General features: G+C 34.6%; 2 protein-coding genes across 6 annotated transcripts; one reads left to right on the top strand and one right to left on the bottom strand.

Annotated features, from left to right (window-relative positions):
• Window positions 1–896: 896 nt before the first annotated feature.
• LOC105127344 (protein tesmin/TSO1-like CXC 2) lies at window positions 897–6,305 on the top strand. Its single transcript, XM_011028607.1, has 10 exons — window positions 897–1,282; window positions 1,980–2,140; window positions 2,231–2,945; window positions 3,722–4,158; window positions 4,276–4,344; window positions 4,827–5,007; window positions 5,089–5,184; window positions 5,263–5,329; window positions 5,503–5,659; window positions 5,743–6,305. Exons 1-10 carry the CDS (start codon window positions 1,232–1,234, stop codon window positions 6,083–6,085), a joined length of 2,277 nt encoding a protein of 758 aa, XP_011026909.1. The 5' UTR covers window positions 897–1,231; the 3' UTR covers window positions 6,086–6,305.
• A 1,791-nt stretch (window positions 6,306–8,096) lies between these two features.
• On the bottom strand, window positions 8,097–16,533 carry LOC105127354 (myosin-11-like). Of its 5 annotated transcripts, none has more exons than XR_842612.1 (7): window positions 16,333–16,532; window positions 15,628–15,715; window positions 15,259–15,538; window positions 10,754–14,847; window positions 9,100–10,327; window positions 8,561–8,734; window positions 8,097–8,461 (listed from the first exon to the last, which is right to left on the bottom strand). XR_842612.1 is itself a non-coding variant. In XM_011028617.1 (6 exons), the coding sequence occupies exons 3-5, from the start codon at window positions 15,359–15,361 to the stop codon at window positions 9,101–9,103; spliced, it is 5,424 nt and encodes a 1,807-aa protein (XP_011026919.1). In that variant the 5' UTR covers window positions 15,362–15,538; window positions 15,628–15,715; window positions 16,333–16,532; the 3' UTR covers window positions 8,468–8,734; window position 9,100. The 5 variants fall into 5 exon arrangements, 3 of the variants coding, with proteins under 3 accessions (XP_011026919.1, XP_011026942.1, XP_011026934.1); XR_842614.1 differs by having other exon boundaries at window positions 8,097–8,444; window positions 8,549–8,734; XM_011028617.1 differs by lacking the exon at window positions 8,097–8,461 and having other exon boundaries at window positions 8,468–8,734.
• Between the last annotated feature and the right edge of the window lie 8,630 nt (window positions 16,534–25,163).

A 25,163-nucleotide genomic window follows, 5' to 3' on the forward strand; every position in this document is an offset into this window, starting at 1 on the left:
AAAAAAATAACATAAACGATGCTGTTTTTAAATAGCAATATATATTAAAAAAAGCGAGAATTCCAAGCTGAAATGAATAAAAACCAACTATATAAATGTCAATCGTGCAATTCGATAAGGATAAAGACGCAAGCACCGATATCAATATTACAGGCAACTTTCTTCCTTTTTCTTATAAAATAACTGTCATGTATTAATTTATCATTTATTCTTTTCCTGGATGGTATTGGAAAAAATGTTTTTACCATCTCAGTCGCCGATGAATCTGACTAGTAACGGCATCATAACGGGGGTAATAAAAACCTCTAGCTGTTCGTATCTCACCAATTAATACTACTAATAATAATAATAATAGATCCTATAATTTATCCACATATCAATATAAAATAGAAATGGCCTCAGACAAATAGCCATGCTTGCGGTTTGATTTCTTACCATGGGCATCTGATTTTACCGATATCATCACATTGATATGATATAAAACATGAAAAAATTAATTTTAAATAAAATAATTATTTAATTTTTTATTAAATAGAATTTAGAACACAGCTCTATACCAACTACATGGTGAGTCACTCCTCACTTGTAAATCCAAGAAAGCGCAATCAATTTTATTATATTTGAAAAAGAATTACTCGACGAAAACAGTAGGAGTCAATAGCAGTAGACCCCAGGTAAAAACAACTTTAATAATTCTCAATAGAAAAACGGAAAAAGAGAAATCTCTTACAACAGTAAAGAGAGAGGATACGTTACTTTTTTAAAAGTAAAAGGTAAATCACTCTTCCGTCAGATTCTAGAGGGATTTATTTATTTATTAAAAACAGAGACAGAGACGGTGACACACAGCCAAGTACCTGAAATAGGATAGGAAGACAGTTGTTGGCACTGTGGGGCTGGCTATTATCTATGGTGGTGGGTTGTGAGAGTTGAGAGAGTGAGCTGGGTAGAGCCTAGAGGTGAGGTGAGGTGAGGTGGGTCAATAAAGTTATCTCTACGAGAAAAATCCACTCTCTCCCGCTTTCCCGCTCCTTCTCTTGAATCTTTTTTCTTTCTTTATCTCTTTCTTTCAAGACAAAAACAAGAGAAGAAAAGAAAACAAACGAAGTGATGGAGAGCCAATGGAGAGAACCGAAACCAAAACAAGACGGTAGTTGTTGCCTGTTAGTGTAAATTCTTCTCTTCTCTTCTCTTCTCTCCTTAGCTATGCGGAGCAGCTTCTTCTCTGGCAATGGATACCCCAGAGAAGACCCAGATCACCTCCCCTCTTTCTAAGTTCGAGGTAATTCCTTGCCTCTCTTATTCTGATCTCTCTGACCCTTTTGCATTCGTGAATCGTGTTTTTGGTTTTTTTGATTCAATGCATGTGCTTGGGTTTGGTGTCTTAGTGGGTTGACTTGCCTGTGTTTTATCAGAAAAGACTCACCTGGGTTTTTCTGGGATCAGAGTCCTGTCTTGTTAACCTGTCTGTCATGTTTGTTTTCTCTGTCTGTATTTTGAGTTTCATGTGGTTTACATCTCTAATTTAGGTTCAATCTTTACAATTTGGTTCTTCCTCGTGTTACCTTCATGTCGCTTGAAATGCTATGAACTGCGAAGTAGCATTTCAATCTTGAGATCTTAATTTACAGTCACTTTCGTGAAAGAAATAAAAAATTTCTCCTGATTTATCAGGATCTATTTGGTGTTTATAACGACTTTTGAAAAATTCTCTCATTTTATTTTTTATTTTTTATTTTTATGGTCAGTATTAAAAGGACACTGTATTTTTTTTTTTGTTTTGATTTTTGTCTATGAGTAATAGTAACCCTTCTGTCTGAACGAATTTACTTATTTGATTCTAGATCAGCAATAGTAATCCTTCTGTCTGAACGAATTTACTTACTTGATTCTAGATCAGTAATTTAGGATCTTGTATTCGTTCCATCTGGTTGCTTCTTTTTTCAATGATTGACATGGATTTTTGCTTCTGGGTGCAGGATTCACCTGTTTTTAACTATATCAATAGCCTTTCTCCTATCAAGCCAGTGAAGTCCATAAACATTGCCCACACATTCCACTCGCTTAGTTTTGCATCCCTTCCGTCCGTCTTTACTTCGCCCCATGTCAACTCTCACAAGGAAACTAGGTTCCTTAAGAGGTAAATGACTTGCTTTCTTGACCATCCTCATCGGTCTGGACTACAATAAAAGCATATATACTTTTGTTCAACTTCACTCTCTGTTTTCAGGCATAACTACGCTGATCTCTCAAAACCAGAGTTCTCTTCTGAAAATGGGAATGAGGCTTGTAGTGATGAAAGGGTAGCTGTGGATGCGGCTCAGCTTTATGATAATTCGTCTGAGCTACTGGAGAGTTTTGATCCTGGGGTGTCCATTAGAGAGGCTTCAGTTGAACCTCCCAGTGAACATTTGAAGCTCGCAATTGAACTGCCACGGACGTTAAAATATGATTGTGGTACCCCTGATAGTGACCAAACACCTCGTTGTGGTACTCAGACGGATACTGTGTCCAAATCTGATGGCACAATAGCGTCACTTGTTCCATTTACCGATGTGGCTTCTCATAAAGATTCCCCTGAAGCTCAAGTGCATTTAGCAGGGTTATACAAGATTGAGAGTAAAAAAGAGGCTGCAGAATGTGACTGGGAGAATTTTATATCAGATTCTGCTGATCTGTTAATTTTCAATTCTCCCATTGATGCAGAGGGTTTTAAGGAGCTTTTTCAGAAGTCACCAAACCCTGTTGTAGGATTTTGCTCCTCTTTTAGTGAGGTGCAAAAAATGCAAATAGTCAATCCTATTGCTCCTGGTGAACAAGATGAGAAGGAAGATCCCTTCACTCAACCTGGGGAAACCATTGAGCTGACGCAAATGGACCCAACACAGGACAATCTTGCTGCTAATAAGGATCTAAATAAATACATAATCAGCAATCCTTCCAAGGTAAAAAGATGCAGCTCATATTTGTTGCCGATATCTGCTGCATAATTTGCATCTTTCTAGTTGATGAAATAGTTTGGATTTATTTGTTTTACACTTGATTGTTAGTTGTGTCATGCGAGCATGAACTCCCTTCTACTTGCTAGCAATTGTTCGTGTTGATATACCCAGCAGGAAAAGAATCAAACTCTTGTAAACATCTTGAAAGTGAGCACTGCAACCTTTTGTGCTTGCAACTCCCAGGGAAGCTAGGCAGGTGTAAAACAAATGGGTCATGCTGCACCAAGCACGGGCAGCCTGTCAGCTACTATTCCAACCACAACACTACAGTGGAACCTAAAAAGCATCTCCTGTTTTCTACCTTTAAACTTGTACTAAAAAATGCCTTCCCAACCCATATTCAATTTTATGTTTACATGTTCCACTAATCAAAATTTTGTGGAACATAAAATATAACTATGCAGGATATAGAGTTGGTAAACCAAAATTTTGTGCCATTAATCAATCTGCAATGGATAAACTTGTACCAAGATTTGATTTGTATTTTGTAAGGTGGCATGATTTCCTTAATTTGCAGCATCAATTCCGTTGCATTTTCAATTCCTAAATATAACCACTCTGTTCAAAGTTTTCATGCTCTTTAAGATTGACCCCTTTGTAATTTTGAATATTTGTATTTTACTTGACCAAAATTGTTTTCCTCTTGTTCTCCAATTCATAACTTTTGAGGAACTCAATGACTTTTCTGACAACAGTCCAATTATTTTATGATTCTGTAGGCTGTTTCTAATTTGCATCGTGGCATGCGAAGGCGCTGTCTTGACTTTGAAATGGTAGGAGCCCGTAGGAAGAACATAGAAGACGGTTCAAGCTCTAGTTCAGTTGTGGTGCAGTCGGATGAGAAAATTACCTACAAAAATACACAATTGGTGCCTTTTAAGCCCAGCAGTGATTCTTCAAGATGCATTTTACCTGGAATTGGTCTGCACCTAAATGCTTTGGCAATAAATTCCAGGGATAGCAAAAAAATCAAGCATGAAACTTTCTCTTCCTCCATTACTTTGCCTGGTTCTGCTGCCTCCTTTCACTCCCCAACAAGTGGTCAAGAGCTTGATGAATCATTGGCCTTAGCATCTACGGAAAGAGACATGGATCCCAGTGACAATGTTGTTCCGTTTGTGGAAGATTTCAGCCAGACTAGCCCAAAAAAGAAGAGGCATGTTATTTGACAAAGTGTTTCCTGTACAGTTATTACCTAATAATTCTTACAATTATTAGCATGTTTATGCATCTCTCACGTTTTAATGTCATGGATATTAAATTTTATTTCCAGGCATAGGTTGGAAGGAGAAGCCGAGGCCTGCAAGCGTTGCAACTGTAAGAAATCAAAGTGTTTGAAACTGTAAGTAGTTATCTTCTGAAATTTAATTCAATCAGGGATGCTGTTTCCAGCTAGTGACCCAAATAAATATAATCGGATGCTCTATTCAAAAATAGATCTCTGTGCTTTGGTGTCATCACAAGCTATTTTTTATCCCGTGTAGGACAAGATTTCACAATTTGACTGCTGTTATAGCTCATATGACTTCTTTTATCTATGGAAGTATATGCAAATTATTTAGGGAAAACGATCTTCATCAATGAAGATCCCTGTCCTCAAGGGGCCTTACCATGAACAGGGTCCTTACATGAACCAGGCTTCAAACTTGGATCTAATAGATCATCTTAGTTTTCAATTTGATTATATCCTCCTCTTGTTTAGTATGCTTGATGTGAATGCTTAAGTTTTTTCTTGCCTTCCCTTTCCTCCCTCGTTTATTTGACTACACACCCTTTATCTGGTGTCATAATGATCATATATCATGTAATATGCACACCATGCAGGTACTGTGAATGTTTTGCTGCTGGTGTCTACTGCATAGAGCCATGTGCATGTCAAGATTGCTTCAACAAGCCTATTCATGAAGATACTGTTCTTGCAACTCGCAAACAGATAGAGTCTCGCAACCCACTTGCATTCGCTCCCAAAGTGATTAGGAGCTCTGAACCTGCACCTGAAATTGGGGTTAGCTCAAATCTGATCTTACCTTTTGCTTAGGCAAAATAGTCAAACTTTTATTTTAACTTGAATGCTTCTTTGATCTAGGATGAGTCCAGCAAAACACCTGCTTCAGCCCGGCATAAAAGGGGATGCAACTGCAAGAAATCAAGTTGCCTAAAGAAATACTGTGAATGCTATCAGGTAGTTTCCTTGGCATATTCTGTGTGCTTTTGATGTTTAATATAAACTGATTCATCAAATCATGGTTCTCTTGTGAAGGGTGGTGTTGGATGCTCCCTTAACTGTAGATGTGAAGGATGCAAGAATGCATTTGGAAGAAAGGATGGTAATTTTTACCCAAAAGTTTGCTTTCATACAGATTAGCTACTTAGTACACAGGCAACCTTCCTCTAATCATGTAGTGGCTTTAAATGATCCAATAAATAAATAAACTAACTTCTTATTTTTGTATTATTAATTCTAAATAGTTTTGTGCCTTCAATGACTTTCCAAATCTAGGATCTGCTTCAGTGGACATGGAAGATGAACACGAAGATGAAACAGATGCAAGTGAAAAGAATGGGGTTGATAAAACATTGCAGAAAGCTGAAATCCAGAATAATGATGAGCAGCATCCAAATTCTGCTCTTCCCACAACACCATTACGGTTTTCCAGGTTTACTCTCTGAACTATTTACCGCCATAAAGGTTGAGTTTTTTTATTAGATCTTTAGTGATGTTTTTGAAATTTGATGCCAGACCACTGGTTCAGCTGCCATATTCATCGAAGGGCAAACCGCCAAGATGTTTTCTTGGCGTTGGATCATCTTCTGGATTGTATACTGGCCAAAGATATGGAAAACCAAATATTTTTCGACCTCAATGGAAGTTTGAGAAGCAATTCCAAAATGTTCCAGAAGATGAAATTCCTGAGATCCTTCGAGAAAACCACTCTCCAAGCTCTGGCATTAAGACTTCTCCCAACAGCAAGAGGGTCTCTCCTCCGCAAAGTAACTTAGGATCATCCCCTGGTCGGAGGAGTGGTCGGAAGTTGATACTACAATCCATACCCTCATTCCCTTCTCTCACTCCCCATCATTGAAAGGAAATGTTTCCCATAAATTCTCGGATGAAATTCTTTTAAACCTTTGTAGCGTTGAGAGGCATGTTAGTTTAGTTGTATGTAATTCGAGTTTTTTCCGCTCTGCTTGTATAATAAGATGCAATCTAGTAGTCATAAAATCCACCTCCTCTTGTATAATATTGTACTTCTACCTTTTCTTTTGTTCATCTTCCTCCAACAAGGCTGATTTTTAACACTTAATTAAGCTATCAAACACCACGAGTAATATATATATATATATAACTAGATGCTACACCTGTGAAATCGTTGGCTTGGGATATGCTTATATGTTATTATGAGTTTATAAAAAAAATATATGTTATTATGAGTTTATAAAAAAAATATATGTTATTATGAGTTTATAAAAAAAATATATGTTATTATGAGTTTATAAAAAAAATATATGTTATTATGAGTTTATAAAAAAATAAAAATAAAATTATATAGAGAAAAATTATTATAATATATAATGTTTTCAAGAAAAAAACTATAAAGTTAAATTTTTTATTAGTTTAATATTAAAAAAATAAAATTAATAAAAAATTTTTGAAAAAAATCAAAGGAAAGGAAAAAAACTTATGCTGGAAAATATTGTAGTAATTTATAGTATTTCATGAGAAAATTTACGGTTATAATTTTTAATTAGTTTAATATTAAAAATAATAAAATCAATAAAAATAATTTTAAAAACATCATAATAAAAAAACTATATGGGGGACACTGTAGTAATTAATAATTTTTTAAAAAAAACTATGAAATTAAATTCTTAATTAGTTCAATATAAAAAAATAAAATCAACAAAGAAAATTCTGAAAAAAAAACAAAAAAGAATCATAAAAAAATAAAAAAACTATGTAGGCATCATAATAAAAAAACTATATGGGGGACACTGTAGTAATTAATAATTTTTTAAAAAAAAACTATGAAATTAAATTCTTAATTAGTTCAATATAAAAAAATAAAATCAACAAAGAAAATTCTGAAAAAAAAACAAAAAAGAATCATAAAAAAATAAAAAAACTATGTAGGAAAACACTATTGTAATTTACAGTATTTTTTTTAAAACTATAAACTATAAATCAAACTTTTCAATCAGCTTTATATTAAAAAAATAAAATCAACAAAAATACTTTTGAAAAAACAAAAAAAAATTAAAAAAAAGAAGAATATAATTTTGGAAAAAAAAAGACTGCAATCTTCCAAGGAGATTATTCCCAAGCCTCGATGCGTCAGGGAATCAAAATTCATAACTTAAATAGAATCCACTTCTGCAGCATTAGCCATTTAAGCCTGGTGGTTCTGGTCCTCAAATTTCTTTTGGGCTGGAATCACCTAGTCTAGCTGGTTGATCCAGTCAGGTCAGGTTGACATGTGTATAGACAGGAGAGATGAACATATGCACACGGAGATGGTCATTTTCTTCTTCGAGTAAGACCATTACTAGCGTTTTACCAAGGCTAGAAGTTCTTCTATCCTTTAATGAATCAAATACTGCACCCCCTGTTTTAACTTCGAGGGTTTTTTTTTTGGGTGGAGGCTCCCAAGACCTGGAAAGCTGAGCGAAGAAAATACGAAGCAAGTAGACGACGGCACGAAGCACAGTTACAAAATGTAAAAAAGAGGTCCAATACAGGAAGCACATGACAAACCTAGTCCAATTACAAAGAGAAGCAAAAATCAAAAGCACATAAAAACCGGTCTATGCATGGGAGGTTTGAAGCCTTTGATAATTTTTCTCACCTTATAGTTGGGATACACAACGGAAGCTTTCCAGGTCTGCTTTGTTTATCTTTGGGTGGGCAGCTTTGAGTCAAGGCCAAATGACTCGTCAACTAACCTGGCTGGTAAGTTGAAGATAGCAAGGATACCATTAAACAAAGACCGCGCAGATGAAATGAAGACTGGGAACATCTTGGTGCAGTGTTAAATTCAGTACTGCATTTGTGAGCAATGTGGCGATGCCCATCTTGTAAACAAGGCAAGACCACGGTTAGACATCAACATCATGCTCTTGTCAAGTTTGAACTCTTTTACGATAAAAAAAACAGAGTACTTCATCAAACTATGGAAGAATTCGTACATCCTATAGTTTGAGTTCTCGCGATCTTCTTTATTGAAAATTAAGTTGCAAAAAAAAAAAGAAAAAGAAATCTGCTACCTTAACCGCTAACTGGCTTGGGATGGCTAAGGGGTACAAGGGTTGGATAAGAATCTACCAACTTCTACATCTAATAAACAATTCCCTTCTCCCCAGTTTATGGGTCACCATCGGAGGTCTCGAGTTCACAACTGCACCAAGCTGGTTATACTCCCAATTGGGGTATATCTGATTTTCATCCAATAATTGTACGCCCCCTGTTTATGGGTCACCATCGGAGCTCTCGAGTTCACAACTGCACCAAGCTGGTTATATTCCCAATGAGGGTATATCTGATTTTCAACCAATAATTGTACGCCCGAGTTCCTTGTCTTCAACAAAATGCCAAATACCTGTATTCATATCTAAACCTTCACAAATACCACCTCGATGTCTTAGTTTTGGACCTGTAGGGAATTAGATGACTGTTGACCATGCTTACTAACCATTTGCGGATTTAGGGAAGAGGGGAAGTTGAAACAGGAGCTTTCCTGTCAAAGCAAAGAAAAAAAAAAAAATTAAAAACTTCTCAATTCCAACTCGCTAGGATGATATTGGTGGCCGTTTTTAAAAACTTCTCAATTCCAACTCGCTAGGATGATATTGGTGGCCATTTTGCACGTTGAGACCTTTCATATATGGAACTTAGATTGCATTGGCATCGTTCAGTTGAAATTACAATGGTAAGAAGGCTGGCGAAACAAGTACTGCTTTCTAGATCAGCCTATTCTCAGGTTATATACAAAGCTGACATGAATAGCTTCGGTCTAACTTAATATCTTAAAATACACGAAAATCTGGAATACTTCAAGAACTGTAGCTAGAAATAACAACGAGCTTTACTTAAAGTGGTTACCTCAGTCTTCATTAGTTGAAGGTCTTGCACACCCACAAAAGCAACCCTTCTTCTGCCTTCTGCTGCTTCTCCTGCCACCGCTGTATATGAAGTTTCTCAAGAGGATGCCTGTTTTACCTCCAGAAAATCTGTGCTTACTTTTGCTTTTCTTTTCATCCTCCAGTTTTAGCAGAATGTAATGGATACTCTGCACCTCAAACTGTAACCTTCCGATCTTTTCAGACCTTTTCCGTGCTTGTTCTGCCACTCTTTTTCTGTGCATGGTGCCTGTCTCTTCCATCTCTACTGAAGTGTTCCCCTCCAAATATGGGGGACTCTCTTCAACATCCTTGGTCAGCTGATCATTAGTATCAACCAACTGCAGAACAGCCTCCTCAACTTCTTGTAACTGTCTTTTCACTCTTTCAAATTCAAGATCATTAGCCCTCTTGCCTCTCTTCCTCAACTCCATTTTCTTTTTCAAATCTTGCACTGTTATTTGAAGAGAAATTAATTTCTGAGCATCAGAAGCAAGCCTCTCTAAGATCTTTCCTCTGTTTCCTTCTTGATTGGGTTCTCTAGTGATGCTTGTTGATACCTCAAGCTTGTCAATGCCCACTTCCTTCTCAATCTGCAATTCCAAAGAGGGATCCTGACTCTTCCGTTTGACATTTTTGAACTGACAACACGCAGCAACATTCTCAATAGTGGCTGTCGGCTTCTGTTTGTCAGCAAGTGGATCAAGGCAGTCTTGCTCAGCAGATTCCCATAATTCAAGCATCCGATCATCTTTCCCAGCATGCTCTCTCTTGCTTCTCCTGTATAATGAACATTCCGAGACCTGATCAAGTGGGATATCTTTCATCAAAATCTCATTCCTCACTTCAAAAATTTCAGATTTGTTGTTCTGTGGCTTAGCCGCAACAGGGGGCTTATTTGCAAATTCCATCTCATCCTTCTGGACATCCTTTTCTGCAGCTGATCGGCCTCTCATCTCTAACTGTTCAGCCCCTTTCACTAAGGGCTCCTCAGTGTTCCCCATTTCCTGCATTCTAAGCCTATCCATTTCTTTCAACATTGCCTTTTCAGCTGCAAGCCTATCCATTTCTTTAACCACTGCCTCACCCACTGCGTTAATTCTAGACTTCATCTTCAGCAAATCTGAAATTCCATCTGTTACTGCAACGCTTTCATCATTTATGAGTCCTTCAGTGCTCTTTTCATGATGTTGACTAGTCATTTCTACTCCCTGAAGACAAATGAAGATGACCACCCATTAGAATGCACACCATCTGCATATAACAGCTGAACAGAAAAAGACTAGGAGACAGCTTAAATGATTGGCCCAGCATGCTTGAATTCTAATTAAAATGCACACACACGCGTGCATACATCACTATAATGAATTTGCTATGAACAAAGGGAATAGGCCTGTAGTTTAAAATTCGACATCTGAAAAGTTAAAAATGATATCTGTCAAGTCAGATGATAAAGTTTCTACAAGTAGAAGATAAATCTATCTTGGTTGAACTTAAAAGGGAATATTAAAGTGTAGAAACTCTTCATCTGGTTAAGCCACATAAAAAGGAAAATAAAACTAGTCATATCTAGCTTGGAGTAAATATTCTGAATTGCTCCAATAGTTAGCATTTTCTAAAAAAAGAAAGAACAGTACCTTCTGTCCTCGACTTGTCTGAAGAAGCACATTGTGCTCAAGATATTCTATATTCTCTCTCAGTGAAGTTATGACCGGAGCATATGCAGACAAATGAGCCTTCATTCTTTGAATTTCGCTTTCCAGGTTGCCAAACCTTTCTTTCATTTTTTCAATCTCAATATCTTTTTTACCATTTTCTTCTTCAAGACTCCCACAAACTACAGTCAGCTCACGAACCTTGTTCTGAAGCAGAACTTCGTGGATAGAAGATATTTGAAGATCAAAGAAGAAAGATGAAGCCTCAGCTTCCCAGAGTTCAGTCTCGTTGCTTCTTTCTTGCAGCTCCAAACTCAAGTTCTCTTCCTTAGTCTGTCTTTCCTTGATTTCATTGAGTAATGCAGCCATTTCTGACTCCAGATCGTCTTTTGCTTCATTAAGGCATTCAATCTCTATTTTCTGATCTGTACAAACTTGAGACAGTTCAAGAATCCGCTTATCTATGTTCTCTCTTGCAAGTTCTGATGCTTCACATTGCCTCTTAAGCTCCTCAATAGTGGTGTGAAATTCTGCATTTAAGTTGTTGGTAGCTGTGATATTTTGTTCCGCTAGGAAAAGCTCTGTTGCTTTCTCTTGAAGAAAATCTTTTTCAATTACAATTTGACAGTTTAATTGATCTGTAAAGTCTTTTTCTTCCTGCAGTTCCTGCTGCAGCTCTTCAATTCTTTTATTAAGATGCAGATTTTCTGATTCTTTTGATAACAGTTTATCCCCCAACATTTCAACCTTCTGCTTGAGATCACTGTTCATCAAGTTTAGAAAGCTGATATCTTCAGAAAGGGATTCGAGTTCCTCAACTTTCTCTGCCGCAAAGCTCTCAAACACCGATGAGAGGTTATTGACAGTTACAGCTTCCTGGAGAATGCTACTGTTTTCCTCTTCAAGTACATGCATTTCCTCTTTGAGGTCCAAAACTTTCCGAAGCAAAGACCTGTTTTCTCCAAGCACCTTCAGATTTTCTTCTTTCAATTGCCCGTACGACCCCTGCAAACTTGCCAGATTCAAATGCTGGGTTTCAAGTTGAGCTTTCAATTCCTCATCCTGCTGCTCTCCCTTGCTCACTTCCAATCTCAATTGCCTGTTCATCTCTAGCAGTTCGTGGTTACTTTTTTCCAGCAGAGTATGTTGCTCTACCATTATCTTGAACTCCTGCTCTATGATGCTTTTCTCTGTCTCAAGCTCAACACCATCTAATCTCAGTTGTTCGAGTAAAGTTAACAACACCAAATTCTCAACCACCAACTGCTGTTTCTCATCCTCCTTTAAAAGGAGCAAACTTTTTAGGTCACCAATATTGTCCAAAATACATGCAAGATTCCCATCTTCATGCTCATTAACTGGATCAAATTGAAGAGCCCTCAAAACTTGACGAACACCCATTCTAAACTTTTCTATTTCATCTAACAAGAATTCTACTTCAGCCTGCTGCTCAAGATTTTCAGTCTCTAATTCTGATATCAGTTTATCTGAGAATTTGGATGCTTCGACATGTTTCTGACACTCAATCAACAGGGACAAATTCTTCTCTTCTAAATCTTTAATAAACTTCTGCAAGATGAAGATCTCAACCTGAGCATTTACAGCTTTATCCAGTTCTTCTTCGAATTCTTTCTTGCTCGACCTACTTTCTTCATGTAGTTGATGGACCTGGCTTTCCAGATCTGCAAGTCGAGATTCACTTGACTGCATATAACATGAATGCTCTTGTTTTTCTACACTAAGAAAACCCCACAGGTCCTTTACTTGAGAAAGTGTAGAATCATTTTCCTTCTCCAGATCAGTGTATTTTTCTTCTAATCTTGTAAATCTCCTTTCTAGGTTTCCCAGTCTCTCTTCAACATTTTTCAGCTGTAAGACCAGGGAGCTTCTTTCATCTTCAAGATTGGCTTTCTCATTTTTTAGAGTCTGGCAGAATTCTTCTAAGCTTCTTGACCTTGTCCTCAGACCTTCGAGCTCAATAGTTGCACCAGAGAGAGAATTCTCCAGCGAGGCATTTTTCTCCAAGAGCTTCTGCAAATTCTCTGTCATCATCTGTAACTGAGAAAGCAGGATGGATTTTTCAGAAACAAGACTGGATTTTTCTCCCTGAAGAAACTGGGAGGACTCCTGCAACTCTTTAACCTTCTCTCTTGACCCTTCCAGCATGCGATTCAAATCTGAGAGGGACCTCTCCAGTGCCACATTGTTCTCCTTAATGTTATTCATTGTGCTCAACTTTTCATGGAGAACTTCCTTTTCTTCTGTGTCCTTTTTGCAGACCTCTTTTAGTTTCAAGTTTTCATCTTGCAAGTTCTTCACAGATGAACCAAGGCACTCTGGATTTAAACCTACCGCGTCCACTTGCTCCATGAAAACCCAATATCTTGTACTCAAGCCCTCAATTTCCTCCTTCAAATGGAAAATCTCTTGCTGTAGGGAATTGCTCTGTGCAGCTTGTAGGGAAACATCCTCTTCAAGTTTCTCTTTCATTTCCTTCAGGCTAAAAATTTCATTTTTCAAATCTGTTATTGAAATAACGAAATTACTGTTCAATTCATGGAGGTTCTGGTTCTCTTCCTTAACCTGTTGAAGGTTCTCCTGCAGATCATGGTTGGATATCTCTAAATCCTTCAACATTTGGAAGTGATTCTGAAGCTCAATTGCCAAAGCTCTCTGCTCCTCTTGAGATTGAGAGTGCAATTTCTGCAATGAGTGCAAAGTGGCTTCAACTTGAAGAAACTGTGACTGCTCATCTTGCAGCGAAGCCTGAAGCTTCTCCAACTCATTTACCTTCTCTGACAGTTCTTGATCCTTAGTTTCTATCTTCTGTACTAGAGTATCTGCCTCTGACTGCAGAGATTGATTTGATCTCTGTAACAGGAAACACTGTTCTTCTGCGGTTTTCAATTTCGCAGTCCCTGACAGAATTTCACTGTTTAGTCGATTGACGTCCTCCTGAGCATGAGAAATTTCACTCTCCATTATAGCTATTTTCTCCAAACACAGCTCATACTGAAGTTCTGCAGCTTCTTTCTCTTCGCTCAATTTAGCGAGGGCCTCCTTCAATGCTTTAGCTTCAGTTTCTGCTGTTTCGGTTAATGCATTGAGCATTCTAGCATTTTCCTCTGCAATCAAGATTTTCTTCTGCAAATTGGATATCAGTTCAAGACATTGGTTGTACTGAAGAAGACTAGCTTCCTTTTCAGCCTCTAATCCTGAAAGTTCTTCCTTGAGATTTTGAGCTTCTATTTCAGCTTTAATAGCTCGTTCATTGAGACCTTTTGCGTCCTCTTCCATTTTAGAGATCACATTCTCTAAAGCAGATATTCTTTCCAAGCATTTGTTGTACTGAAGAAGACCAGCATCCCTCTCAGCTTCTAATTTAACAAGGGCTTCCTTCAGGATCTTAATTTCAATTTCTGCTTTGCCTGCTCTTTCATCAATCCCTCTGAAATCATTTAGTTCTCTCTCCAAGCTGGATAACTTCTGCAAGCTCTGCTGGTATTGAAGAAGAACAGCTTCCTTCTCAGTTTGAATCTCTGAAAGAGCTTTCTTTATGATTTGAAATTCAGTTTCAGCTTGCTTTCCGGTGTTAACCTCTGCTACTTCATGAATCTTCAGGCATTTTTTCAATTTTCCATCTGCAACTTTTGAAACTTGGGATATTGCATCTCGTGAGCCAAACAACTCATTGAGCTGCTTTAAACCTGTTTTGTTAATAGAGAGTCCCAATGAATCCATACGCAAGTCATCTGGGTCAAGAAATGCACGAATGGGATGTGGCATTTCTAGAGAATGCGGCTCACCCTCGGGGCCAGAAGATCCTGAAGGTGAATCATCTCCCAGTACATACGGTACTTGGTTGGGAAATGCTTCTGACATTGTTCGATGAGCCTGGCGGAGCTCCACTGTTGCATGATCATATCTCTCTGCTAATGCACGGTAAGCTCTGTAGAATTCCTCCACCAGTTTCATCAGTTCAGGACGCTTCTTATAGTACATTTCTGCCCTCCTTGCAAAAGAATCGGCATCTTCTTCAATGACCTTGATCATTGCTTTGACTTTGGCATCCATATCTGTTGAAAAAAATCCGTGCTCATTGAGAATGCGGGCCATAAATCACATCAATAGATATATGTTATGCAGCAGCTTGGTTTATTGTTATTGAGGCCGCATAACCTTATATAAATTATGGCACTTAGAATATGAGGCTATGCATTTGTCAAGATTCAAACCAGACATGCATTCAGTAGATGACAAGGCTTTTAACTAACAAGGAAGAAAGCAATTACAATCTGCCCATAAATGAGATTTATGATAATTGGATTCTTTTTTTTCTAGAATCAGAAAAAAGTTTTCGTTGACATAATATCTACAATAAGAAGCAGAGAAAAGAGCATCCAAGTATAACTTCCTATGCATCAAGCATATATATTAAGCAAATAGAGTTCATAATATTTGAAAAGATCCAAGAAGAGAAAGAAGACCTGTGAGATTTTCTTGAAGCCATTTCGAATTCTTTGGGCTAATGTGGCTGTCCCACCACCAAGAATATAATCGTCTGGACTCAGAATGTAATAATGTTGCCATGACTCCAGCCAAGAACAATAAAGCAACTGGCTTGGACTTTGCAAAAGCCTGGTCCTTGTACCGGCAATAAAAACCCAAGTAGTGGATCCAGGCCAGAATAATAATTTAAGTTATTCTAGCTACTAAATATTGTTCCAAAGGACCCTTCAAGATCTTCACTTCATATGTCACTTATACCTAAACAGACCAAGATCATTGAGTTACAAAAGAATTTAATATTTCATTATGTGTTCTAAAAATTTATAAACAGTTCATATGCAGACTACCTGTTTGTTGTTTGTGCAAATGGATCTTCTTGACCAAGTCCACTGTTTGTGTTGGAAATGGAACTCCTCACTTCAATAACCTTCAAATCTATGAATTGAAATAAAAGTAAAATCAGATCTTACAAATTCATAGTCTGCAAAGACATCCACGCAGGATAGAGCCAAGCAGTTCGAATGAATGAAAATAAAATCAAACAGGAGAAAGCAAGGAGTCAAATACTCAAAATTTCATGATTGCATTGTTTGATTCCCCAAATTCAGGATGCAAGTAGCAGTACTATGCAGCATTACAAATAGTTGACCAATACTGGCCCAACATTAGTCCTAACGTAAATAACTCTACAAGAAGTAACGCACAACTGAGCAGCCAACAGTGATCCCAAACCCAGGAGGAGTTCAAGAAACTCGATCTACCATTGAAAGGAAAAGAAAAGCACAATCTTGAACTATACTGATCTCAACTTGAACTCGAAAGATACCTATGAGACTTGGAACTTGGCAAAAGAAAGCAAAACTACTTTGACACAAACACAGAAACGATACTTTATGTTCAGTGATAAAATCTGATGACGGGATTTGATAAGCAACCAGAAAACCACCAACTACCATCTAAAAGAACACAAAAAATGCAAACTTGAAGCAAGTGGGAACCTGCATAAATTGGAAACAATGATCCTTTATGAACATCACAGATCAAGAACATACCAAACGAATGAAACCAGTAAAATAACGCGGCTGTGATCAGCAGCACCGTGATACTAACCCCCCCAGCTGCATATCTTCCTAGTTCACCCCATTTTCTCCATCAAACTCACAAGCACTCTCTCTCTATCTCTCTCTGAAAAGAGACTTCAGCATTACATTCTTTTAGATTGATAAGCTCACAAAGTCAAAAACTGTTAAGAGAGAAGGTAAACAGAGAATAAAACAGCAGGTGGGGTGAAGTGAAGTGAGCGAGGTAAAAACCTTTTTGTCTTTATTTTTTTATATTTACATGAGAAAAGATTTCATGTCATACTCAAACCTAAGTGTAGTTTAAGGAGATAGGTATACCTATTTCATGCGAGAATTAAGGGTGGGATTATCTTTGTTAATTTGTGGTTAAGATTTGATTTAATTGAGGATACTGTTGAACGGTCATATTCAGCAGTTTTTGCTGTCTTTTGTCGTTACCTTTTTTATAGATTTTCAGATGGAGAAAGTACCTTGAAAAAGAAAAGAAAACTATAATGACTAAGCTGCCCTCTCTTGAGATTACAGTAATGTTCTTTCTTGGGTTCCTCGACCTGTCTACTTTCTTGCGATTATTTTTGTGTTCGACATTAAAGAAACCTTAATTAACCAATCACCCGTTTTCACTAATCTCTTGATCATGGAGGTTCACAGGTTTCGATTTGAATTTTGTGAGGAGAGATGTTATCGAAATATCCGTTTTCTTTTAAATAACACACTATTATCTAACTATTTCTGTGAAATAATTACCATATTCAAGAAAATAATAATAATAATTGAAACATATGAATTGAGGTATATTATTTCATTTATTTTTATATTTAAAATTGTGTTTAAATATATTTAGTTTGATTTTTTTTATTTTTTATGATTTTAATATCCTTACATAAAAAATAAATCATAAAAACTAAAAATATTTTAATATAGTTTCAAATAAAATAGACTCTTAAAAAATACTATGCACCACAACATTAAATACATACTTAAATTTTTATTAACTTGGTTAAGTAAGTGATGTGTTTTGTTATGATTCGGAATTTATTTATTTTTTGTAACTGTAATTGTTTGTATTAAGGGTGATGAAATCAACAATTTATAATCTTAAAAACTAACTTGTATAATACATATCATTTACATAGATTTAGCAAAATTGTTGGGTTTTTTATTAACTCAAGGTTACAAGCAAACATAACCTAGTGTTTGTGTGTTTAATGATATAAGTTCGATTAAATAGCTTTAATCGATTAAGTAAGTTCGAGTTTCAATGATTTGAATTTAAAAAATTATTATCATGCAACGAAAACAAGTTATTTTCGTTATTTAGCTCAAGGTTGAACAAAGGATTCCGATAAAAGCAAAAAATAATTAACTCTCTACTTAAAAGATAATATTAGTTTAGAAGCTATGCAAAGCACTCCGAGGAACGATGTCCTGTCGTTCGGAAGAATTCAGGTATTTACATTCGAGATTTGCTAGTAATTTTTCGAGATTTGCACGGCACGATAGTCATAAAATTCGGTAATGGTAATTTTATTTCGATCAAATGACTGGGTAATCTGTTACCTTTGCTGTCTTTTCCTTGAAGCTGTTCTTGAGAGGTCCTGGTGTAAGAGTACACGTGTTCGAAGGTGGGGTTGCTGATCATTGGCTTATGGGCACAGTAGATCAGAAATTCAACCAATCATTGCAGGATATTAATTGAATCTCAGGCACCACGCCGGCCTTCATAAAATGATGTTGAGGTTGCTTTCCCTCTTGTCATTTATAGATTATTTTTTTTCCCTTTCAGCAATAAACTAACGTTGACATAACTGCTCCTGTTAGCAGTTTCACATGGCACATGATAATAAAAGGGCAATTAGTATGAGAGGAATGAGGCAACCAAGCAGCCTAGCTAAACGAACAATAAACACGGAATTGTTTATGTTTGGAGGGAGCTTGGGAGTTCCTGCAGTTATTTTTACTAGTTAATATATTTTTTAAAACTAATTTTTGATATTAATATATTAAAACGATTCATAAATATAAAACACTAATATTAAACAAAAATAAAATAAACATAAAACACTAATATTAAACAAAAATAAAAATTAATTTTATAAAAAACATGGTTTTAATTGCTTTCTCAAACAAGATCTTCATCCTATTAAAGAGTAGAATTTCTTTTTTAAAAAATTAAAAAAAATATATCATTATTTATATCTGCCGAGCAAAGATTTGAATGCATTGAGTTTGAAATTAGAAGACAAACACAGTTTCAGTCAAAAGATAAATAAATAATGCGCCATGACTCATAATTCCATTCCCTGCTTGGACGAAAACACAGGCATCAAGTTTTAGAGTATGTATTACGACAGTGATTATGTTTTAAAATATTTTTTATTTATAAATATATTAAAATAATATTTTTTAAAATTTATTTTTAACATTAACATATAAAAATAATATAAAAATAATTTTAAAATACAAAAACAAATATTATTACAGAATTGCAAAACTTCATTGGTTAGCGGGGGTGCAAGATTATAATAACAAGTTGCTTTTTTTTTTTTAGTTGCCGACAAGAAATTATTGCGTTTTGTTTGTCATTTTTTGGAGTTTTTTCTTGGTGCAGAAGGCTATCAGACAAAAAGGGGCAAATTATTATAGTCACATCTTTGTCCTTTTGAAGACAACTAAAAATGCATCACACATGAAACTCTGTTAATTGGCGTTGGTTGTTGGCCGTTGTCATTATTAATTTGATTATATTTAATAAGATTGACTAATTTAATAATATAATTTATATAGATAGTAATAATAAAAATTAAAATTAAAAAAAAAAAGAAAAAAAAAAGAGATACTGATATCATAATTATAAAAAAAATATCATTGAAAACTTATTGTTACTCAATTATTGATAGCACCTATGACTAAAAAATCTTATTGAGTTGTTAAAACTTAACTACAAAAAACATACATAACAATATTTAAAAAAAAATTATAATTTACTAGAATAATATCCTGTAAAAACAAATTGAACAAAACATGATGAAATAAGAATTCGTCTATATTCAATTGAGTAGTTCTATTTAATTTAAGAAAAAAAAATTGAGAAAATAAATTTAACAAAAAACAAAAATATAAAAAAACCCAAATAACCTAGTCAAATAAAAAAACAAATGATGTAGAAAGAAAATATAAAAAAAGCAAAGAGCTTAATCTTCAATAAACTAAATATTGAAGGATAAAATCTAAGAAAAAAACAACATTAGCTTAAAAGAAGAATAAAAAGAAAAAGTAACCTCTACCAAATATCCTCGAGCTAAATTAATTTTCTAAAATGGAATCCATCAAATTCAAAAATTAGATTAATCAACAAAACTCAAATCTAAATCAACTTAATATTAAAAAATGAAATTAAGTGTGAAACAATACAAAATTAAAAAAAATTAGCAAAGCAAAAAACCAATAAAAAAAGAATAAAATTTGTTAGGAAAAAAATAATCAAGGGTAAAATCATTAAATAAATTATACTATAAAAATTATTTTAGATGATATTAATAGCAAATAAAAGAACATGAACTAAATAAGATAAATTTAAAAAATTAAATGAGGATCAAATTAAAAAATTAATTTTCATAAGTTACACCAAATAAAAGAAATATCAACCAAAAAACCAGAGACTAAATCAAAAACAAAAGGGAGTAAAAAATGTCAAATGACTATCAAATTGAAACAAATTTTGATTTTCATAGGTTATTTGAAATAAAATAATTATCAACTAAAAAATTAGGGACAAAATCAAAAACAAAAAGAAGCTAAGGGGTTGATTTGGAAAATAGAATGCAGGGCTTAAGAATCTAGGGAGAGAGGGAAAAAAGAAGAGAAAAAAAGAAATTGTCATCGAAATCAAACCAAAACTCTATTTTCTACATGTGTTACTTCTATAAGAAAAAGACCGAGATTAATCTAACAATACTCAATAGTAACATTTTTGTTGTCAAAATGAGTTGCTTATGTCATCCAAAGAAGGCAAAGCAACTGACGTGTTCCTAGTACATGCCAGTGTATTTTTTAAAAATCCCTTTAATTTATTAAAAGATAAATTAACCTTCACTTTATCTAACAAATTAAAAAAAAAAAAACAATAGTACAATAACTGAAATATCCTCATGTTCAAGGTATAAAAATTAAAACCTAAGGGTAAGAAGGTATTTTTACCATGCAAGTAAAGGGGATAGCAAAAACACCCCTCTTAGCTAACCAAAATATTTTTATATATAAAGTTAAATTGATTGTTTTTCTATGCATTATAAAAGTAAAAATACATATCTATCTTTCAATGTCCTTCAACAAAATGATATTTATGACAATTTCTTATGCAATTTTAAAATAAATACCTATCCTGCCCTCAATCAATTTAAAAATACCAAAATATCTCTATTAAAAAAATCATCATGCTCTTAACCTCTAACCAACAAGATTTTTTTAACAAAAAAATAAAGTGGGAAATTCATTAGTTTATAGTGAAATGTGCATAGGAAAATAGTGAATTCGCCACCCGTTTTAGGATTTTTTTAATTCATGTTAGTCATTATTTATTTTTATCAAAAAAAATTTCAAATAAATATCACATTAAATACATTTAGGTATTGTTTAGTTACTGTCACATGACACATAAAAGAGACAGACAATAGAGACAACAAAAAAATAGATAAAGATAAAATTATATTTGGTAATGATATACAAGACAAAATGTTTGTTTCCGTATCATATTTAATTATGGTGGACAAGACAAATAAAACATAAACAAATCTATTTTACCCTTAATATATATTGCTTTAAATTTACATATTTTTAAAAATAATTAGATATTTTTTTTAGTTTATATTGAGTTTGAAAATTAATAATATTATAATAATCCTAGTTATAAAACTAGAACTAACTTGACAATTGATTCGGAACTTGAATTAGTTTGTGTTGAAGAAAAAATAATGAAAAAATTAACTCGACTTGGTTCGATAAAAAAATTAGGTCAACCTAAAAAAACACAAGTCAAAAACCCATTATTTTTTTCTTGGAAAAAATTTGATAAAACAAGGTTGCTTTGATTATTTTTTTTTAAAAAAATTTGGGTCAGTCGGATTCACCTTTTTGATGTATTATCTGAGCTTTGTCTTGGGTCAACTCTCGAATTGGGTTTTAAAAATATAATAATAATAATTTTTATTCATGTATTGACTCATGTTAAACCGTGTTGACCTTTCGCCCCGTGACCGAGACCATTCCTTTATTGAATCTTAAGTAGGATTTTAAAATTATGATAATAATACATTTTATCCTTACACTGACCTAGAACAACACGAGTTGATTTTTTAATTTGTGACTTGAACCTTGTTTTATGTTGACTCTCTAATCAAGTTTTAAAATTATAATAATAACTACTTTTATTTTATGCTGACTTAGATCAATCTGAGTTTACCCTGTTAACATATGACTTGGGTCTTACTCTGAATTGACCCGTAAGTCAAGTTTAAATACTATAATAATAATCAATTTTTTTCTTACATTGATTTGGGATAACAGTCAACCCTGCTCATGATTTGGATCTTACATTGGATCAACCCCTGAATCGGATTTAAAAAAAATAATAATAAATATCTTTATTCTTATGTTGACTTGGATCCACCCGACCCATGACTCATGTTTTAATTAGTAATCTGAGTTTTGTCTCGAATCGACCTTTAGGTTAAGTTTTAAAATTATAATAATAATTATTTTTATAATTATATGTCTTAATTAGATAATTTTGGAATTGAATTTTTTTTTATAATGATATTTTATAAATAAAAATTTATAAATATTGTCTTGAGACCATTTTTTTTTTCTGTATCACTTGTTTTGAAATACAAAATTAACTTAAAAATTATTTTAGAAATAAATTTATTTTTATATTCATGTTTCTTTAACTAAATATATTATTTTTATCCATTTTGTCTTGTAACAATAACCAGCTATATTAATGTGAGCCAAAAATATTTAATAATTAGTTTAGTTTGAAAACAAATCATATCATTTTAATTTCAACACTTGTATTAGATTCAATTCATCTAAAATAAATTTAATGTCATGTTTGGAACATGATTGTTTTATGATAGCATCCTGAATCCGAATATGATTAAAGCATCATTCTCAAAAGTTTTTTTTTTATATATATAAAAAAACAAAGCAGAGACATGAGTTGTCTTTTCCAGTAATACCACACAGTTTCGAATAACGCTCTAATTAGCCATTTTTACGAAGGCAGTGCCTGGTGTTAGAGATTAAAAAAAAAAAAACCAATTAAACCATAATTTAATTTTAAAGTGTGAACCCTATTTTATCGAGCCGAAGCAATTCATCCTGCCATGGACAAAACATATAAATTTATGTATAGTTCAACTGTATAGCCATTCTCTTTTCCTCGTCGAAGTTACATTGATGCTACAACCCACCAAAGCTACCATGCTTTCAAGGCACTAGAGCGCTAGAAATCACCAACCAAAGTGATGTGATCTGCCTGCCACTCTCTCCTGAATTATTGTGTAAGAAAAGTAGATACTAGCATATATGTGGATGGATATCATGGCAAACCTTCGGTTCATATATACCAACACAACAGTACCAGCGGTCCCCACCATCTACAACTGCAAATCTGTCTTCAAAATCTTGAAAAAAGAAAAAAGCAATGCAAAGAGACAGAATGCAATGGAATGGACCCCAAACAAAAGATAAATCCAGATTGTGTTTCTGTTCTTTTGTGGAATAGCCAGCTATGCCACCCCATGTTTCCCTTCAAAGATTCTGAAAAGTTGATGAAAAGTGTTGAATAATGCTTGCTGTGTCTAGCAATGGAGTTTACCACAAAATTCATCGCCCCACGTGGTTCTGTCATATTGTAAAGGAAAAGCCATGGATTTCCATGTCTCGCCCATGTGCACCTATGTAGTATTTAGTATTTACCACCTAGTTTCACAAAACAATAGTAATCACCGTATCTTTTTAGGCAATTGTCCTACAGGCTTCATTAATCAAGGCTAACTCTTGATTACCTGCAATTAGTCCTGATATCTGTTTCTTGCTGTTCCAAAAATTTAATCAGTAAATCTTGATTATAATCTGCAAACGATATCTAAATATAACATGATTCATTACCAGGAAACTTTCCATCATCAACACATCATTGACGGCAATCTTTCTATCAGTTATTATTGTTTGGAATCTCCGTTTAAGGTCAGGAGGTACTAAGTGACTTTCCTCGTTAGGACCGCTTTGAAGCGATTCCAGAGATCGTAAGAACAACCGGGTGGCGGGCAGCAGCAGCTTGGTCTACGCGGATCAGGGGCCCAGCTAACGCGCGAAACACTCTGCCAGGGGATTACGGTCACAAGACCGAAACTCAAAGGAATTGACGGGGGCTGCGCGGTGGTCAGGAAAGAATTCTGTCAATAATCACCAGATGAAATTCCCATAAAAATAATGTTGTAACTGATCATTGACGTCGGTGATTACTGATGAAATTACTGATAATTATTTTTTTATATATATTACTGATGGAATTTTCTGCATGATTACGTGGAAAAAGAAATTCGATTCAATGGATAAAAGTAACCTACTACCTGTGAGTCAAGATTCTCAAGAACCAATCAAAATTGGTTCATTTTGTTCCTTTTCCATTGCCTTCCTTTCAATTTAAGTTTGTCTCCATTTTAGATTAGAACGACGATTCGAGGAGCATTGAATCAACTTTTTCATTTTCTTTTTTGTTAAAGTTTTGGTTTTTTTCCTAACATGGCCGGTCCCTGGTATTGTTTTGTTTCTTTTGTAATTAATTTTAAGAGTTTTTATTTTTATTTTTATTTTTTTCAAATTTTAGTTCACCGTTTGTCATTAATGAGTTATGGGTATTTTGGCACTTTCCTTATAGAGATTAGATACCATTAAAAAGAAGGAACTATTGAAATTTGAGCAAAGCACCTTGTTTTATTAACCCAAATGGTGTTCTAGCGGCAGATGTCTCATGTTTGAACCCTCGTGCCAACAAAAATTCTCAGGGTCACAGGCCACACCGTGTCAGACTGGTTTCGGACAAGGGTGTCAGACCACAAGGTTTTATCTGGTGGGAAAAAGCTGGTCTCGAATACCAGTGTTTTTTTTTTTTTGGAATTGTCTTATTTAGAGACTTAATGGAAATTACCTACATGCTCATCAATTTCCCATTACATTTATATGATAATCAATGCTTCTAATAACAAGCGCAGAATCGAATTAGATATCCCCAGGATTGAAAGTTGAGAATTCATGAAACCACATCGAAGTCATGCACTTGTATGTTTATATGGAAGATATCGGTTTTGATAAATCGTATTTTCTTAGCCCCGTTCAACTTTATCAAGCACCAACTCTACATCGAGGGTTATTGACAAAATTAAGTGAAGTATTAAGACAACATGGTCACCATATTTGCAGAACACCAATCTGCTTTATGCGGTCAACAACCTCAACACTAAAACACGCATGACACTTATCACGAGCCTGTCGGCATGGATCATTAACATTGATCTTCGACACCCATCTTTAACTGCTATTGTAACGCAATACACAATGCTTGTCCTGATTGAGACTACTATCTGCCAGTTCAGTTTTTTTTTTTTTTCAATTGTCAAGTATCAGATCCATGGTAGCAAATTAAACAATCTCTTCCGTAGTACAAATTTTGCATAATCAAGGCAGAAACAGGATAAAGCTTTATCGTCAGAACAATGAGGTAAGAAATGAAATCT

Source organism: Populus euphratica, unplaced genomic scaffold (genome assembly GCF_000495115.2).
Source record: "Populus euphratica unplaced genomic scaffold, PopEup_1.0 scaffold1.1, whole genome shotgun sequence".
NCBI classification, from domain to species: Eukaryota; Viridiplantae; Streptophyta; class Magnoliopsida; order Malpighiales; family Salicaceae; genus Populus; species Populus euphratica.

Bases quoted from the DNA above. Each gene is read 5' to 3' on its own strand.
- LOC105127344 (XM_011028607.1), top strand. From the start codon at position 1,232: ATGGATACCCCAGAGAAGACCCAGATCACCTCCCCTCTTTCTAAGTTC. The intron at 1,283-1,979 runs GTAATTCCTTGC...TTCTGGGTGCAG, and splicing joins CCCCTCTTTCTAAGTTCGAG to GATTCACCTGTTTTTAACTA. The intron at 4,159-4,275 runs GCATGTTATTTG...TTTTATTTCCAG, and splicing joins ACTAGCCCAAAAAAGAAGAG to GCATAGGTTGGAAGGAGAAG.
- LOC105127354 (XM_011028617.1), bottom strand. From the start codon at position 15,361: ATGGCAACATTATTACATTCTGAGTCCAGACGATTATATTCTTGGTGG. The intron at 14,848-15,258 runs GTCTTCTTTCTC...TTTTTTCAACAG, and splicing joins GCTTCAAGAAAATCTCACAG to ATATGGATGCCAAAGTCAAA. The intron at 10,328-10,753 runs GTACTGTTCTTT...ATTTGTCTTCAG, and splicing joins AGACAAGTCGAGGACAGAAG to GGAGTAGAAATGACTAGTCA.